Source organism: Pistacia vera, unplaced genomic scaffold, assembly GCF_008641045.1.
Source record: "Pistacia vera cultivar Batoury unplaced genomic scaffold, PisVer_v2 Contig59, whole genome shotgun sequence".
Lineage (NCBI taxonomy): Eukaryota > Viridiplantae > Streptophyta > Magnoliopsida > Sapindales > Anacardiaceae > Pistacia > Pistacia vera.
This window is the reverse complement of record NW_022196434.1, coordinates 58,050-78,108: the sequence shown is the minus strand read 5'-3', so window position 1 is coordinate 78,108 and position 20,059 is coordinate 58,050. Positions and strand designations below refer to the sequence as shown.

Here is a 20,059-nt window from a genome sequence, read left to right as displayed (position 1 = left end):
TGGAGTAATTATATATATATTTTTCTATAATGATTTTGATGATCTGTCTAGTTCTAATTACACATCATTATAACCATAAAATTGCACCCATTATTTGGTACACTCATTATTATTAATATTTCCAATTCATGATGATGATTATGACCAATTTACATATAGAATTGACAGATTAGATAACTAATTTTAACTAATTATTAATGCCATTAATTATATTTTTGTCAAATAAACAAGTAATTAATTAATTTGTTAAAAGCAAAACAAATTATTTGATTTAGATAAATCATTTAACAATTGTATGTGTTGTGTGTGATTTTTTGTCAAACTTTGAGAATTGTGAGGTTATAGCTCAATCTAGAGTTAATTCGACTTAATCGATTGTCCGACTCAGCATAAGCTCGTCGAGGTTAGTCGCAACCAATCCCTACAGTTGTTTAATTAGCTCACAGATAACTTCAGATCCCAGATATCTCGAAAGGGATTAGATCGATAGCAATCTTGGCGCAATCTCAATACTCAATTGCAAGAATATCAGAGTTACATTTCAATTTTAATTGTAATCCTTTTATTTTCGTTTTTTCTTTTGTACAAAATCTGAATATAAACCCCCTCCAACAATGAGAAAAGGGTTAGTAAATTGTTATATGATTATTATTGTAAGCTCTCACATCAAATACAAAGAATAATAGACGTAGACACAAGAGTATAACTCGCCGAACTACTTTAAAAACTCTCTGTGTTCTTTACTTTATTGTTTTCGATTCATTATATTGCTAGTTACCCGTAATTACGCACGCATCCGTTCCGATTCTACCAAGGTCAATCAGATCGCTCTAGTTGGTGCAAATTTTGTATCAACAGCATGATTAATTAAAGTTAATATAATGATTTTTATTTTGGCATTGATAGCATAATACTAAGAAAATAAAAGGGTATAATTGACTTATAAAAGGTAGTAAACATGGGTGGTGGGTAATGTTTAATTAATAAATCAAAATGGTTTACTAAATCAAGTCCACCCAAAATCTTCTCAATCTATATTTCTAAATGGAGTACCAAAATGACTTGTCGTTGTACCAAAATCTTGTCAAATTGATCAATCAATTGACAAATGACATGGTACATACTTTAGAGTAAAAGAATGTTATGCCTTGTTAATTACTTTACATATATTCTAGATCCCTAATTCTAATTAATTAATATGTCTTTTTTAAAACAAGTACCAGTTATTATTCCTTATAAGAAGACCCATAAGACCATTTTATTTTATTTATTATTATTATTTTTTTATTATTAGGGTGTTCGAGCGACTGTCGTACAACTCAACTAACTCTTAAAGCCTGGAGTTAACAATGGGTAAATCCCCTATGCCCCATAAGGCACCATTTTATTATTAACTAGTTAGTTGGGTTATCTATGTTGTTTGTCTCGACTTGAATAGAAGCAAATGAGTATAGTTGCTTGCTTTTTTTTTTTTTTTTTTTTAATAATTAATTAATAATTTAATTTTGACATTATAATGATATTCATATTTAGACAATAATGATATTCATAACATGGGTTACCATGCCGCGGCATATTACTTATTTAATACTTAATCTATTGATATATTAATTTTAGGGTTGTCTTGCAGTACATGTAAGGATACTAAAAAAACAAAAAAAACTGATTTTGATGAAAATATGTTCTTTTTTTCACTGATGATATGCATTGAAATTAAATTTTTTTTTTTTGGGTTTTTAATATCTTTATGTGGTTAAGAGAATCCTTAATTATATTGGGATTTTATAATATTATGTTTTCAATTAGTTTGAAACAAAAGGGACAAGGGTGATTAGATTATAATTAGCAATTAAAGATAATTAAGATTTAAGGCTGCAGTGATGGCCTGCAACGCTGCAACAACTTGGTTTTTAATTTTAATTTACTTTCTTCTTAAATCACACTCTTTCCCATCATTTCTAACAATTATTGCACTTTTTTTTTATAATATTTTTGACCCAATGAGTTGAGATTATCGTTTTTCTAATAATAATAATAATAAATTTGTTTTATCATTTAAAGAGTGAAAATGCTTCAAATATTAATAAATTTTAAAAATATTAGCCTACTATAAATATATAGAATAAGGGTGAATTTTTTTATGAATTGTGTGTATCTGAAAACAAACAAAATTGCTGTCATTATACTAAAAGAAAGAAGTCAATATTGGGAGCTTAAAGTCAAGTGAAATAATGGACATGGCTGGCCCAAAGTAGGTTTGTGTGTCATCTTTGAGTTTATGGGAACATTAAATAGGGGTGGTTCTTGGTTAGGAATATTAATGTGTGAGAAATGAAGCTGACACGCTGACAGTTTCACCAGTGCAGCCATGGATCAGATAAAGAACCCTAAGGGCGGTCTGCTTAAGCCTTAAATGAAAGATTCAATTGATACCTTCAAGATATGACACCTGTGTACGTTCATTTATCATTTAACTTGGCATAACAGTCAACAAATTCACACATCTAGAGTGTTCCCTTCTTATAAGAGTTTCTGATTTTTTTTTTTTTTCCGGGATAATTAAAGTATTCGAACTAATTTACACACTCTAACTAATCCTCAAAACCCATTAAATATATATAAACCAATGTTTCAAATAAACCATAAATATTATAAGTGATCCTAAAGTGGTTTGAATCTAAAAAGTTATGAAAAAAACAAACATTCTTAACACACAGACCAACCCTGGAGTAAGAGTTATTGATTCACTTCTACACGGTTATTTTTTGTTTTAGTTTTAGAATGATATCTTGCTTCCCAAATTTTCTCACCCAAGTGATATATTGTCTTATATTATTTTACTTTAATGTATAAATGAAAATTGAGGTTGTAGATGATAGTTCAGAGCCACATAAGACAAAACATTATTTAGGATGTTATTTGGGAATGAACTCTGCCAGCCAGCAAATGGAAGGAAAGTTTTTGGGATACTACTAACAATCTCATCTCAAGGCCCAAATATTTTAAGATTAAAAAAATTGTTCTCTAAACATTTCTAACATTTTCTCATATAGTTCTATGTCATACCAGATCCTATAACATGTTATTTCACTGTCAAACCAGAACCTTACATATTTCTTATCTTGAGCCAAAAGTATAATCCAAAAAATGCAAACGGCCTCAAGTGCCGATTGCTAACACAAAATTCTATTGCAGACTAATTTCATAAACAACAGTTTCAAAACCCTTTTAGCACACAAATGATCCGGCAAATTCTAGCTCCTGATAAGCTCAGTCCCTTTGGGTTAACAACATTGAAGCAACTAACTATTCCAAGCTACAGAGTAAAGATGTCATGTGTAATGCACAACTGCATAGTTGCACAAGAATACCTTCAGATATACCACGATTTAAAATCATTTGCGTATAGAAAGATCAATGTGTAGGTAAGCTACACAGGCCACGAAAAACAGGAAAAATACAGAAGTCAGCATTAGTGGTTCTGCAAGCATGAAGATTGGGTTGAACGTGTAATACACCTGCCACAAGAAATATGAGAAAAAAGTACCCAGTCAATAGTTTTCCTGGAATATAAAATGATGGATACCTTCCAAAACTCAATCAAACCACAACAATAACAGCAACAACACTCGAGTCAACCCAAAAAAATATCAACAAACAGTAGCCAAACCCAGAAAATAATAGTCAAGTCTATTTATAATCTCGCAAACCAAGTACACAGAAGAATTAAACTTAGCAATCACTACCAATAGCACATTCAAAAGGAATAGAAAAATTTAAACAAAAGAAATCAGAAATAATGTTGGTCTTCGAGGGCCAACTCCTCCCAAATAGTGCTGGACTTCGAGGGCCAGCAACCTCCCACTCTCCACTTTTCTCTTTTTTGAATATCCTCTCAAATCTCCCTGCCTCTCCTTTTATTCTACTGACATCTCAATCACCCATTCCCCTAATGCCATCTGTCCCTCCTAAACAAACCTCACGCACAAAGAACCTTCTTGCTAGCTACCCAAAATCCTCTACTTCGCACCCTTATGTCTCCTACCATAAACCAGCATATTAGGGGCCTCATCATAAAATAACTGGCAGGATGCAATTAGGGAATGCCCATCATGGTAAAAGCATAAATAGCATGACACATAAGCAGCCAAGCATCCAGAAATATCATGCACCATCCAAGAAATTGGAACATCAAAAGCGACATGTAGCCTCTAACAATTCTAGTTCGGATCCATTAATACAAACACCACAAATAAAGGTTAAACCATGTCAATTTTCCATTGCCCAAATCCAGTCCCTATAAAGAAGTCAAGATAAATTTTAAGTCATTCTTTAAAAGGTGCATAAATTTAATACACCAATATGTCCTATATAAAGAAAGATCGAGATAGCAACAGTGTAATGAATATTTGGGAAGGAGCATGCTTAACACAAAGAATTGAGAAATCACCTGGAAAACAGTGTTGTGCATGGGAACAACATTTTTCTTTTCCAGAACCACCACGGTCCTCCCTACGACATCAAGGTAAGAATACTTGGTCTGCAAAAAAAAAGACATGAAGACATCTCTGAGCCATAGAATACAATACTTTGACTAAACAACAGAGCAAAAAGAACAATGAATCCTGCAATGAATTACTAGGGTCAACAATCAAAAGATCGGCTTTTGTGCACATGAGTCCGTGTATGTGCACAAACTTGGTATTAGGAATAATTACCTCCAGATGTTGCTCCACTGGAAAAGTAACAACAGCAGAAGGATCTTTTGATCCCTCGGGCAGCACAACCTGAAACAACATAGTTCCTGTATTAGTAAATTTACATTCCAGCATTTGTGAATAAGAAGGACGGAAGCAACAATGTAGAACAATCGAATAGGAAAGCAACCTCATAGCAATAAACTTACTTTGATGGTCAACTTGTCAACCACTGACTCAGCAAGAGGGCAGCCGAAAGTAAAGTTGAGGTAACGCCTACCGTCAGGTGACTCAAAAAGGAAGTCTTGCAATGGAACCCCATAGCCAATGATAAAAGTGGCTTTCCAACCTCCAAACAAAGGATAACGGGGTTCTATCTCAAGATCTGACTGCAAAATGCATGCACTGATCAAAATATATAGGGATGAAAACAAGAAGTAGTTTTCCCCAACATAGATTGAGAGAAATTCAAAACTACCATACTTGAGTGACTTTAGCCTTCAATTAAAATGTAACAGTTCTACTATATTGAAACTGCATTCAGGAAACGTAACGAAATTCATGCACAAATTCTGAAGTTCCAGCATATGTAAACACAATTTAGTACCTTTTGAGAATCCGTGCGCAAATGTGATGATGAGATGTTTCCTATTTCATCTCGGTAGTAAACAGAGTGAACTCTTGGGGGTAGTCTTGCCAAGAGGTGTTTAAAGGAGGATACACCACTAAAAGACGGCTTAGATTGATATTCAACCCTGCCAAAAATAACTTCACAAATATGAGTATTAATATTAATAAAATATTATATTGCTTAATCATCTGACAAACATACATCTGAAAGTTCCAATCTGTTAAACCCCATTTTTAATTTGGAGCACAGATTCAGAGTCCTTAATGTTTAAAATTTTGGCAGATTCATCACGAAACTACCCAAATCCAAGTTCGAGATAAGTTTGAGAAAGTATGGACACCTTATAAACTTCTAGTCACTTCAAGCTCTCATTAAGGATACAAAATACAACAGACATTTATTAACAAAGGGTTAGGAAGATACATGTGAAGCTGTATATTTTATTCATATATATATTTCTCTATATATGAATATACGAAGCGCTTAGACATTCTCAATAACTATAATATGTCCTGAAGTAAAGCTCAAAGTGCGAAAAAGAGAGAAGAATAATAATAGAAAGCATCACGTATGACCAAAAAGCTCCAGCCAATTGTAGTACTGTACCTTGAAAAAATGCCCTTATGTCGAGCACCGGCATGAACCAACTTGTAATGCTCTGTGATCTGAATGCTGCCCCAGTGAGATATTTCCACTTCTCGTACAAGCTCCTCCACAACAGCAAAGGGGTTGTTATTCTCACAATGAACAATAATTGGAGAATATGAATATGGAGGCTGATCCTCATAGGGTCCGTACTTCATTTCAGTACCAGCTCGGTTAGTAGGATCCAGCCTAGTAAATGATTCCACCTTAGTAGTTGGTGTTTTAATAAAAGTTGTCTGCTGCTTAATATGATAGGGTGACAGTATTAGTGCACTATCACGGTAATATACCAACTGAGATTCTGATTGGCTTATCTCCATTGGGAAAGGCTCTAGAGAGTGAGTAAATACATAGAGCACTTCCAGTGTTGTAGTGTCACCTGAATTCAATGGATTAACCAATGAAATACTGAAATATTTAGTTTCATTTGGTGCATCGGGTAGCTCTGTTGGTTTTACAACAAGAGGCACATAAGTTTTCTTCTTTCGTTTTCCAGTAGTTGCTAACGCTTCAACAAACGCCAGATGATCAGCTTGAGTAGGTGGGAAAGCAAGAAGGATTTCTGAAACAGCGTTTGTCCCAATATTCTCAACCTGAAAGAAACTCATCAATTCAACATACATGTTAATCCATATGCAATTAGTAGGATGAAAATATGAAATATATAGATATCGAGAAATTTAACCATTCAAACCTCACCCTGACAACAGCTTCGAGATTTAGCAACTAATTATGGCTAAATTCAATTTTATAAATGCATCAAAATTTGAAATTGAATTTTGTAGAATTTGGTGCATAACACTCAAACCGAAACTTCAACAATCCAAACAAAACCTGAAAAAATGATTCAGGACTGAAACTACTCAAGGAAGAAAAATACCGACTGCGAAGTACATTTGAAGCACCATGAAGAAAACTAAACAAGAAACTTAACCTCAAATGGCATTTATATCCAAAAAAGTTTAATTATAGCAATAATTCAAGGAAATACCTTCAGAGTCAAAAAGACCTTAACGATGTGCGTACTCAAATCAATCTGCATAATAATCAACAAAAAAACAGCAATAATCAGAACAAGCGATCTTGCGCCCAATTTAAGAAGCAAAACCTTACACAAAAAGAAATAAGGCTTAAAAATATCAACACAATACATATATATTGTGGTGTTCATTTCTAAATCAAAAAAACATTTGGGATCAAATGCATCATCAACTTTCAACAAAAGAAAATATAAATTAGTGACTAAAATCCACTATTATAATAGAATTATCTCGCTCAAACAAATAAATGACGCATTAATCAACAATCAAACATAAACAAATGCACATACAAAACCCACGTAGAAAACAAAAAAAAAACAACCCTAATCAACATCCCAAAAAATCAGGTAAAAATAGGAGATTAAAAAGGCGAAATTGAATAATCGAGCTTACTCTACGCTCAGCATTGTTGATAAGGATCTCTTGGGAAGAAGATCTGGAGAGAACTATGAAAAGGGATATGATTGTTAGGGTAAGGGTCAATCTCGGAATTAACAGAACCCCCATTGGTGCAGCTTCTGTGGCTGGTTCTTCTTCTTCTCGCGTAGTTGACGAGTAACCGTGAAGACTGAAGAGGAGATTGATTGTATACAAGAACTGGGGATTGGTCACTGGACCTTATTTTCGGGTTGGGTATGGCCATGGGCTTGTTGTTTGGATTGGATCCAGTTTGGACTGAGCGAAAGAGAGTAGGACATATTTTAACTTTATAATATGGGGTGTTTTCGCAGTTAGCACTTAGCAGAAATGCAGAATCTCAAATGTAGGGATAAAAAAAGAAAAAGATTTAAAAAATAATAATATATTAATATTTAAAGAGGAAAATAATTTAGTAATCTAAATACCATACCCACTAATTTATTATTCTCAATAAAATATATCAATATAACATACCCATCAATTTATTATACCCTAACCAAACATATTTCCTTAAACATTTACAATAACCTTCATGGTGCATTTAGTTCAGAAAATGTTGTATTACTGGGAATGTTATATTAATGGAAAAAAAAATTACATTGAACATTATTGAGAATGTTTAAGGAAATGTGTTTGGTTGATTGAAATAAATTGGTAGGTATGTTATATTAATATGTTTGGTTGAGAGGAATAAATTGATGGGCATGTTATTTAAATTACTGAATTGTCCTTTAATTAAATATTATTTTTAGATTATTAATATAACCCCCTACATTTAAAAACTTAACAAAAACAACCTCATAATAAAAGTTTGAAAAATCAACAATGCACCCCCACCAACCCAGCCACTATCGGTTGTCGGCAACCACCGCCGGCCATTGGCAGTTGGCAACCTAATGGTGCACGGAAGGCCGGAAATGGCCTCCGTGCGCCAATATGGTCATTTTCGACCAAAGATCTGGCCAAAAATGGATAGATCTCCGGCCAGATCTAATAAGGTCATTTTCGGCCAAATTCATCGATCTGACCTTTTTTCGGCCAAATCTGTTACGATCTGGCCATTTTCGTTTAGATCTCTGGCTGGAAATGGCTATATTGGCCCACAACAACCATTTCTGGCCTTCCGTGTGTTGTTACAGTGGCGACTGTTGGCTGCCGACATTGGTTGCTAGTAGACGACAGCCGCAAGTGGCTAGGGGTGGTGGCTCGGGTGGACTACAATTTGTTTTGAATTTAAGGATAATTTTATCAAAAAAGTTAACTAATTAGGGTAAAATTGTAAAAGGCAGATTCATGTAAATTGATTTTAAAACAAGGGCATTATTGTTCAAAAGATTTATTAATAAGAGATAAAATTGTAACAAAAATAAAATAACCAAGTAATCTTACCATATCTAAGAAAATTGAGGTTATCAGATTACTTTAAATATTACCAACAGTAACTATTATTGGTATTGAAAGATTATTAAAATCTTATATTATTTGACAACCAAACGTGATAATCAAGTAATATAAGATGACATAACTTTAAAAATCCTATATAACCCCCAACCAAACGCGGTAATCTATCTTTCTATAATACAACATTCCCTAAACTAAACTCACTCTTTGAGCATTTTTATATAAATTAATAAAAAAATGTTTTTTATTTTTATTTTTGAGAAAATTCCTCTTTTGTATAAGCGTACATTCTAAGATAATTTTATAAAATCATTTGTTTAAAAATTATTTAAGTGCTTTTCATTAAAAAAGTACTCCGATAAAAAGTGATTTTCAATTGTTTGGTAAATTAATACTAGAAAACTCTTTTATATTTTCCTAACCAAACAATTAACGAATTTTTCACAAAAGCTTTATGCTTATAATCTCTTCTGTTACAAGCATTGTTCGAAGAAATCGCAAACAAATTTATTATTTATGTTATATATTAGGTCGAGCTTGGAGAAAACAAACGAAATTATCAGATGTTATAGATCACACTAGAGAGTGTTATTCTTATTAATTTATTATTATAATACCATGATAAAAACATGCAAAACTTAGGCTAATTCAGTCCATGTAACAACAATTGGAGAAGTAACATTATGTTTCCCGTCAGTCCAAACTAATTTCCCTACCTTGCTAGTCACTTTATCATCAGTCACAACCATTTCCTTAATTGAAATCTTAACCTTATAACTTTGTTTCTCACCTTTCTCTTCGAATTCCAACTCTTCAGGATCAACTGTCACAGTGACACCTTCAGGATTGATGATGGTCACTTTGTAGGTTGAAGCAGTTTCACTTACATGAGTCACAGTTCTTGTCACCAAACCCTCTGAATTGGATGATTTTGAATCATCAAAAGCAATTGAAATAATTGGGTAATTCAGGTCCCATGGGTTTTCTATCTTGCTTAAACTACAATTCACTGACCTCCTGGTAATCATCTGGATATGATCCAGGCTATAACTTGATGCACAGAGAAAATCTATGTAATCTTCAGCTGTTAAATCATAAACCAAACCAGGGTCTAAAGCTTTCTGAGGATCCACATGTCCAGCCCCCATCGCCCAAATATTTGTCTGGTTAAGATCTTTCTCGTCTAGCAGAGGATTACCATCTTCATCCTGAGTGTAAGCTGTAGTCATCAAAGCTGATTTGATCATTGCTGGAGACCAATCGAGATGGGCTGCTTTCAAAAGAGCTGCCAGGCCTGAAACATGCGGGCACGACATCGATGTGCCAGAGATTATATTGAATTCAGCGCGTCTTGTATCTTCAAGACAACCACTTGGTGAAGAATCATTCGTCCAGGCAGCTAGAATGTCAACTCCTGGTGCAATTACGTCAGGTTTTACAATGTAAATTGATTGCGGATTTGGCCCGCGAGATGAAAATACTGCAACAACTGGAGCTGGTTTTGCCCCCAATTGAGTTTTGTGAAACACCATGGTGGCTCGGGGATTCTTGGTAGAGTTTATGTAATTGAGAACCTTTTCACGAGCTGATAAAGTAATGGCCAAACCAGGAAACAAGTGTGCATCAGCTATTAAACCTTCACCTGATGATTCTGTATTAGCAACAATCATTCCAACCCCGCCAGCTTTTTTCACAGCAATTCCCTGGTCAACACATCCTATGTCACCACGATCACACACCACAATCTTACCATGAATCAATTTTTGACCTAAGGACCCATACATGCAAGTACTGCCAGCATAGATCAATGGAAAGTACGTCTTGTTTGGCAATTGTTTTCCATTATAAAGAGAAGACCCTGTGATAGTTGTTCCATCTTCAAGAACCACATCGGCAGGGAACTTTCTGTCAATCGTACTAGCACCAACAGTTATCATCCACGGAGCTACATTATCCACAGTTTCAGCTCGGAAACCTGAATTTCCTGCAGCAGCTGAAACAAAAACTCCTTTTTCCATTGCACCAAACGATCCAATTGCGATTGGATCCAGAAAATATGGTTCTGACCGACCAGAACCTAATGAAATAGAGATAACATCAACTCCATCTTCAACAGCCTTGTCCAAGCCAGCTAAAATGTCAGATTCCATACACTGTCCTCCATTCCAACAAACTTTGTATACAGCAAGTCTAGCTTTTTCTGCCATCCCAGATGCTTCACCGTTTGCAAAACCAAGAAAAGAAGCATTATTAACAGTGTGCCCCGCAATGGTTGATGAAGTGTGAGTGCCATGTCCATGATGGTCTCTTGCTGATATGTTGCTTAATTCTTCGGAACGGAAGTATCGAGCACCGATTAATTTTTTGTTGCATAGAGACTTCGGGAAGTCTTCTCCTCCAACGCATTCTCCTTTCCAGCGAGAAGGAATCGGATCAAGACCATGGTCCTGGAAACTTTTTCCTTCCGGCCAGAGGCCAGTATCAAGCACTCCGATTATAGCATTGGAGCCGTAGTTTGATTTTTGAGGAAGATCATTAATTCTGGTTTTTGTGGCTGTGGTGAGTCCAAGGAATCCCGGTGACCGAGTTATTTGAATATGGCGCTTTCGGTCCTGGATAACTCCAACAATTTCCGGGCGTTTCTTGAGTTCCTGGACTTGTTGTGAGGCAAGTCTTGCGGAGAAGCCATGGAAGACAGTTTTATAGACATGGGTGATTTTTTTGTTGTTTTCGAAGAACAAAGATTTGGCAGTTAGACTGTCCAGGATGGACTTGTACCAGTCTTCCACTTCAGAAAAGTCGGATGGCTTCATGCCATTGTGAACTCTGATTATGAAACTTTGGCTTTTCTGGGCTGTTGTGTTGCAGGAAATGAACAAGTTTAATGAGAGAAAGATTGTGAGGAAAAGAGTTGAAACGAGACCCATTTGGGAAGCGAATTGAGTGAGAGTTGTGATTTCTGGAGTGAAATTACTCTAGTTTTTATAGTGGAATAAAGCCATGAAAGCATCTGAGAAAAAGCTGAGTAGAATTGAGTGAAAAAATGAAATTGACCAAGTGTAGTAACGTATTGACGATGATTATAATTTATTTCTAACAAAACATCAGCACTCAATCATCTTCTATAGCAAAATTTAACCCAGTTTTCAAATAATTAAAATGAACAACTATAAATATACATAATGAGTCATGATGGACATGGCACTCAGTACATATATGTATATTATGTTTACTTATTATTTTTTGGATTTTTTCCATTAACACAAAGTTTTTGAGAAAAAAAGACGATGACAATGGGATAAGTTATACATACTGACGATGAAAATTGAGAACTTAAAGGACAAGAAATGACATACTTTGACGGGANATAAAGTAATGGCCAAACCAGGAAACAAGTGTGCATCAGCTATTAAACCTTCACCTGATGATTCTGTATTAGCAACAATCACTCCAATCCCGCCAGCCTTTTTCACAGCATTTCCCTTGTCAACACATCCAATGTCACCACGATCACACACCACAATCTTACCATGAATCAATTTTGGATCTAATGACCCATACATGCAAGCACTGCCAGCATAGATCAATGGAAAGTACGTCTTGTTTGGCAATTGTTTTCCATTATAAAGAGTGTGATAGTTGTTCCATCTTCAAGAACCACATCGGCAGGGAGCTTTCTGTCAATCGTACTAGCACCAACAGTTATCATCCATGGAGCTACATTATCCACAGTTTCAGCTTGAAAACCTGAATTTCCTGCAGTAGCTGAAACAAAAACTCCCTTTTCCATTGCACCAAACGATCCAATTGCGATTGGATCCAGAAAATATGGTTCTGACCGACCAGAACCTAACGAAATAGAGATAACATCAACTCCATCTTCAACAGCATTGTCCAAGCCGGCTAAAATGTCAGATTCCATACAATGTCCTCCATTCCAACAAACTTTGTATACAACAAGTCTAGCTTTTTCTGCCATCCCAGATGCTTCACCGTTTGCAAAACCAAGAAAAGAAGCATTATTAACAGTGTGCCCCGCAATGGTTGATGAAGTGTGAATGCCATGTCCATGATGGTCTCTTGCTGATATTGTTAGGGCAAAAAATCGTCTTGAGTTAGACGAGGTCCAATAATGAAATAAACATGTCACAACCCAATTCTAATTGGGCCTACACTTAAAATCGCCTTGTGAACTACCCACTCTATGAGTTGGGCTATCTTATAAGTTAAGCTAAACTGAGTTTCAGCCCATTAGTCTGCAATAGTTCGTAAATAGGAAATCAGAATCTCATTCTATTTCCTTTTCTACTAAGATTCCAAATCTTACTTAAACTATTAAACTTAATCTAATAAAGTCAAGAAATCATATTTCTTTCCTGATGGAGATTATCTCCCAAAATAAGACTTAGTGTCCTACTAACATTTCAAATCTTACTCAAACTAGCAAACTTAATATGATAAAGTCAAGAAATCATATCTCTTTCCTGATAGGGATTATTTCCCAAAAAAGGACTTAATGTCCTACTAGGATTCCAACCCCTTGGGTTCACTATAAAAACAGAGGTCTGCCCTCTCATTAAGGGAGGAATCTCCCATAGTCAATCTACACTACTCAAAACCATCTATTTGCTCCTGAAGTTCTTTCTCCCAAGAACCCGACGCTTCTGCCATAGTCCTAGCCTCCGACAAGACTCCTGGTAACCCTTCTTCTCTTTAATTATAATCAAATAATCTCTTTCAGTTTTGCTGACTTGAGCGTCGGAGTGCCTACGGCAAACACCACCTCAATGTTTTTCGTAATCTTCACGCTTGGCCTTCCATGTGTGCAAGTCTAGCAGATTATCAGTGGCTTTAACCTTACAGGTTCAGACCCTATTTTCATGACGGTAGATTTTTTGCATCTACAAATATGTTGCTTAATTCTTCGGAACGGAAGTATCAAGCACTGATTAATTTTTTGTTGCATAGAGACTTTAGGAAGTCCTCTCCTCTAATGCATTCTCCTTTCTAGCGAGAAGGAATTAGGCCTGCAATCTAACTGAACATGAACGAACAGGCTCGTTCGAAAATCGTTCGATAAGCATGTTCGATTGTTCGTGTTCGAACGAACACAATATGTGTGTTCGTGTTCGTTCGATTAACAAAAAGCTCGCTCGTGTTCGTTCGTGTTCGTTCGACTAACTTGTTCAACTAACTCGTTCGACTAACTCATAAATACCTGTTGGAATAACTCGTTCGATAATTTGTAAATACCTTTTCGAATAACTCGTTCGATAACTTGTAAATACCTGTTCGAATAACTCGTTCGAATAAAAAATATGCACCAACTTTCCAATTCATGCCCTAAAAAACAAATATGCAGCAATTTATAATTCATACCCATTTAATTCAACATTTGAAAATAAACCAACTCTTTATATATATTTATATTTTAAATAAATCGATAAAAACTCAGTAAATTAAAATAAATAACCATCATAAATAATAAAACTTCAAAATAAATTAAACAGAACAATAAATCGTTCAAAACAAATTTAGTTCCATATCAAACATGACACAAACAAAAGGAATTTGCATTTTGTATAGACATTACAACACAACCAAAAGGATTCAAGGAGTGAACATGCCATTATATAGTATGTACAAAATTATTATCATACATATATTAATCATAAATTAAATATGTTTAATATGTTATGAAATTACTAAAATTATAGATTATCATATATTTATTATCATTACATAAATTATCATAAATATTTTAAATGTTTACATATATATTTTGTATCAACACCCATAAATTTATAGTAGAATGAAAGTCTATTGTAATACATGATCAATACTGATTAATTTGTTATAAATTTATAGTGGAATGAAAGTCTATTGTAATATATGATCAATACTGATTAATTTGTTATATATATATATATATTATTACTGTTTACATATATATTTTGTATCAACACCTATAAATTCATAGTGGTATGAAAGTTTATTGTAATATATGATTAATACAAATGTGTGAGTAATTTAGGTTTAATTAAACTATTATATTATTAAATTTGTTATGCTATACATTACTTGATTATACAATATGTTATGTTTATTAATTTATCATACTATATTTATTATTTATTAATTGAAATGCTATCTTATAATATTTAATTATTGATTACATTTAGAAAATATGAAGCTATTATGTTATTGGATTTACTATATTATATATCACTTGATTATATAATCTATTATGTTATTAAATTTGTCATGCTATGTATCATAATAATTTATTACTTTTTAATTAAAATGCCATATACTTATATATTTAATTATTAATGACGTTTGAAAAAAAAAATCCAAATATATTATATATATAAGAAAAACAAAAGTATCATAATATTTTATTATTGATTACCATTAAAAAAAATTCATCCAAACTAAATCAAACATAATATAAAAATGAAATTTTTTTTTTTTAATTATAATAATGCATAACATGTTTTTCGAACGGATGGATCAGTTGAACGTATAGTGTTTGCGAACATAATCGAACGAACAACCCCTATTTGAACTCGATTGAACATATTATCGAACGAATATTGAACTGTTCGTGAACATTATCGAACAGTAATCGATCGTTTGCAGCCTTAGAAGGAATTCAAGACCATGGTCCTGGAAACTTTTTCCTTCCGGCCAGATGCTAGTATCAAGCACTCCGATTTTGATTTTTGACGAAGATCATTAATTCTGGCTTTTGTGGCTGTGGTAAGTCCAAGGAATCCTGGCGACCGAGTTATTTAAATATGGCGCTTTCGGTCCTGGATAACTCTAAGAATTTCCAGGCGTTTCTTGAGTTCCTGGACTTCTTGTGAGGCAAGTCTTACGGAGAAGCCATGGAAGACAGTTTTATAGATATGGGTAATTTTTTTGTTGTTTTCGGAGAACAAAGATTTGGAAGTTAAGACTTTCCAGGATGGAGTTGTACCAATCTTCTACATTAGAAAATTCAGATGGCTTCATGCCATTTTGGACTCTGATTATGAAACTTGGGCTTTTCTGGGCTGTTGTGTTGCAGGAAATGATCAAGTTTACTGAGAGAAAAACTGTGAGGAAAAGAGTTGAAACGAGACCCATTTGGGAAGAGAATTGAGTGAGAGTGATGATTTCTAGAGAGAAATTACTTCAGTTTTTATAGTGGAATAAAGCCATGAAAGCATCTGAGAAAAGCCTGAGTAGAATTGAGTGAAAAAATGAAATTGACCATGTTTAGTAACGTATTGACGATGATTATAATTTCTTTGTAACAAAACATCAGCACTCAGTCATCTTCTATAGCAAAATTTACCCAGTTTCCAAATAATTAAAATGAACAACTATAAATATGCATAATGAGTCATGATTGGACATGGCAGTCAGTATATATGTATATACAACGGAAATATATCAATATTACTAACCTCCAACCATAGCAATTTACCGTTGTTGTCTTCTTCAAAGATTACAGATTCTTCCAATGCAGTGCAATTCTCAAAATGATGGTTTTGGGAATATCAGAATTAATTACGTTTATTGGGGACCTGTAACTGTTCTCTTTTTAAAGTACGTAGAAGTCTTTCCATCAAATACAACTGCTGGGGATAACTACTCAACTGTTGCACAACAGTTAAATATTATATAAAAGTGAAGGACCAAATAGTAATTAATGAATTTTAATTTTAATTAATTAAAATTCTAATATTCTCTCACTTGGTCTAAACTTTTATTACACAATCCACAATATAGTAGTTTTATATTGTTTATGTTTAATTAGAAAAATAGAATTGCATGAATCATAGCAGTAAGTCTCTTTTAAGCAAATATTACCTTCCATGTATTACTATGCAATTTTTCTCTTTTTAGGTAAACGCTTAAATGTGGAATATTACTTTATGAACAAACCTCAAATGTGTGTTCCAAGTTCTCCAGAATGTTTGTTTTTCTCCAACCTATACAACTTAAAAGAGAAAACAAACTAAATTACAAAGTTTCAGTTAATGAAAGTATTACCTCTCATAGTAACAAAGCGGAACATAGTCCTATTTGAACTACATGATCCTTGAATGTCTTTAGTGGCATGCCTTTTGTCAGAGGATTAGCAATCATCTACTCAGTGTGTATGTGTTCAATGAGCACTTCTTTGGCTTTAATGTACTCCCTTATGGCTAAGTACTTCACGTTGATGTGTTTCCTTCGACTTCCACTCTTATTGTTCTTAGCAAAGAACACAACAGTTGAATTGTCACAATACAACCTTATTGGCCTAGAGATAGACTCAACAACTTCAAGCCCAGAAATGAAACTTCTTAACCAAATACCACGTGGAGTAGCCTTAAAACAAGAAACAAACCCAGTTTCCATGGTAGAAGTGGCAACCAAAGATTGTTTGACACTTCTTCAAGATATAGCACCTCTGGCTAGCATAAAAACATATCTGAATGTTGATTTCCGAGAATCAACACAGCTAGCGAAGTCTGAGTTTGAATATTCGACGACCTCCAAAATATCATACTGTCTATATGTAAGCATAAAACTTTTAGTTCCTTGAAGATACCTCATGACTTTCTTTGTAGCTCTCCAATGATCTAAACATGGATTAGTTTGATATCTTCCTAACATGCCAACTACAAAGGCAATGTCAGGTCCAGTACAGACTTGAGCATACATTAGGCTTTCAATAGTTGAAGCATAAGGGATATTCTTTATTTGTTCCATTTCAATCTCAATTGTGGGACATTGGTTCAGATTGAACCTGTCACCCTTAACAATGGGTGTAACATTGGGTGAACAATCCTTCATATTAAATCTCTAAAGAATTTTATTAATATAGGCTTCCTGAGATAGTCCCAAAACATGTTGAGACCTATCCCTATGAATCTTAATGCCGATGACATAAGACGCCTCACCCATATCCTTCATTATAAATGTTGAGAGAGAAATTGTTTCACCTCATGCAGCAAACCCAAATCATTGGTTGCAAGTAGAATATCATCTACATATAACACAAGAAAGATGATTTTACTCCCATTGACCTTGTGGTATATACACTGATTTATAACATTTTTTACAAAACCAAATGAAGAGATAACAGTGTGAAATCTTAAATACCACTGATGGGAGACTTGTTTAAGTCCATAAATGAACTTTTTAAGCTTGCAAACCCAATGCTCACCATCACTTGAAACGAACCCATCAAGTTGTTTCATATAAACCTCTTCCTCCAAATATCCATTGTGGAAAGCTGTTTTCATATCCATTTGATGTAAATCTAAATCGAAATGGGCAACTAATGTCATGATGATGCGAAAGGAATCCTTTTGAGAAATTGGATAAAACGTTTCTTTATAATCTATCACTTCCCTTTGCGTGAACCCCTTGGCAACAGGCCTAGCCTTGTATCTCTCAATGATGCCTAAAGAATCACTCTTGGTTTTAAATACCCATTTACAACTAATAGGTTTCTTTCCAGTAGGCAACTCAACAAGGTCCCAAAATGTATTATTTGCCATAGAATTGATTTCGTCAATCATGACATTATACCACAACTCAAATTTACTATTGTCCATAGCTTGTCAAAACGTGTTTGGATCATGTTCAACCTATGTCATAATCAGACTCTTGTAGATACACTACATAATCAGTAAGAATTACTGATTTCTTTGTTCTAGTACACTCCTTAATGTTGTATCAATAGTCTCTTATTGAGACTATTGCACAACTGGTTGTTCCTCCTGTAGTGGAGGTTGTTCATAATGATCTTCTAAAACAATCTCATTAGAACGTGGACTTTGAATGATTGGTTCCTCATTGTTCACACTGTTTGGATGAACAATGTAATGACTCTTTCTAACTTATATACTTAGGAAATATAAGATATTAAAAACACATAAACATATAAGAAAAGATAATGGGCCCGAAAATTTTCTTTACTTTATATATAAAATCCTTTAAATTAATAAAAGTCTCATGTACATAAGCTCAAAAATAATAGACAGTGGTGCCATTTTCCTCGGCTTCTCGACGCCCATCCGACTGCTTCTCACCTATTCCCTGCAAAACAAAGAAATCAACAGAGTGAGCATTAATTGCTCAGTAAGTAAACCAGCTATACTAGCCTTCTCTCTCCGTTGCTCACATTCTAATTTCGTTCCTTACATTACTCTTCTCTGTTCTTTCTCTTTATTTCTCTATTCTTTCTCTATACTAACCTCTCTATTCTTTATTTCTTTCTAATTTCTCACCGTTTCTTCTTTCTTTCTAATTTCTCACTACTCATGGTAGTAGGCATAATGCCATGCATAAGTGTGATGCACATGCACAAATGCAAGAAGTGCACACTTTCTTTTCTGTTTTCTATTCTTATTATGTATTTCTTTCTTTTCTCTATTTCTCTGTTTTCTTTTCTTCTCTTATGCTTTCTTATTCTTATTCTTATTCTTTCTTATTCTTTTGCCGATCGGACTCGGTTGAAGCATGGATTCGGAACCCTAGTCGTGTGAGTGTTTTCTTCTTTCTTGGGTACAACTCTCATCCACATGCACTCTTACGGGTTACACCAATTCTTCTTCCTATTCTTAGGTAGCTCATTGAAGGCGGCGTGCATGCGAGGAATTTCTTCTTGTCACTCATGGGTTCCCCATCGCAACAACCTGTTCTTTTCTTATTTTAGAGCATTATTTAATATCTTTTCTTTCTTTCTCTTTATTCTTTAAGTTCTCATACATATGTACATGCATGTATGTAGATGGTTCATGCTTATTATTCTTTCTAAATGCAAATGTTTAATGCAAGGATGCCATGTAGCATAAAAATAAGTTTTTCTCTATCATCTACAAACTCATATCAAAATCATAAATAAATAAACTCATGCATACACTTCTCTTGGACATTTCATCAAATATATTGCATGCACAATCAAACTCTAATTTGGCTACAATTCCATTTCTTTCTCAAGCCACCAATATTTGGAGTAAAACTCAAGCAATTACTAAACCTGTCCAGAACAATACACTCCCAAAAATTCTACTCAACTCTTTCTAACTTCAACCAAACTTTAATTAATCATCATACAACCAAAACCACTTCTCATGGCTAAATTCTACTCATCAATAGTCATCAAACTCATCAACAATTCATTAGCAATTCTCAAAATCATAAGCATATACATATGTAAAATCTCTACACACTTGATT

The 20,059-nt window shown here is 34.1% G+C and overlaps 2 protein-coding genes across 2 annotated transcripts; both read right to left on the bottom strand.

The window, feature by feature from the left end:
• Positions 1-3,060: 3,060 nt before the first annotated feature.
• On the bottom strand, positions 3,061-7,679 carry LOC116109792 (dolichyl-diphosphooligosaccharide--protein glycosyltransferase subunit 1B-like). The gene is made up of 8 exons (XM_031396017.1): positions 7,407-7,679; positions 6,965-7,009; positions 5,935-6,566; positions 5,305-5,452; positions 4,907-5,086; positions 4,719-4,787; positions 4,451-4,540; positions 3,061-3,518 (listed from the first exon to the last, which is right to left on the bottom strand). The coding sequence occupies exons 1-8, from the start codon at positions 7,518-7,520 to the stop codon at positions 3,396-3,398; spliced, it is 1,401 nt and encodes a 466-aa protein (XP_031251877.1). The 5' UTR covers positions 7,521-7,679; the 3' UTR covers positions 3,061-3,395.
• Positions 7,680-9,472: 1,793 nt separating this feature from the next.
• Positions 9,473-18,433, bottom strand: LOC116109734 (subtilisin-like protease SBT1.8). The gene is made up of 4 exons (XM_031395969.1): positions 18,040-18,433; positions 12,432-12,917; positions 12,191-12,381; positions 9,473-11,809 (listed from the first exon to the last, which is right to left on the bottom strand). Exons 1-4 carry the CDS (start codon positions 18,431-18,433, stop codon positions 9,473-9,475), a joined length of 3,408 nt encoding a protein of 1,135 aa, XP_031251829.1.
• Positions 18,434-20,059: the final 1,626 nt, after the last annotated feature.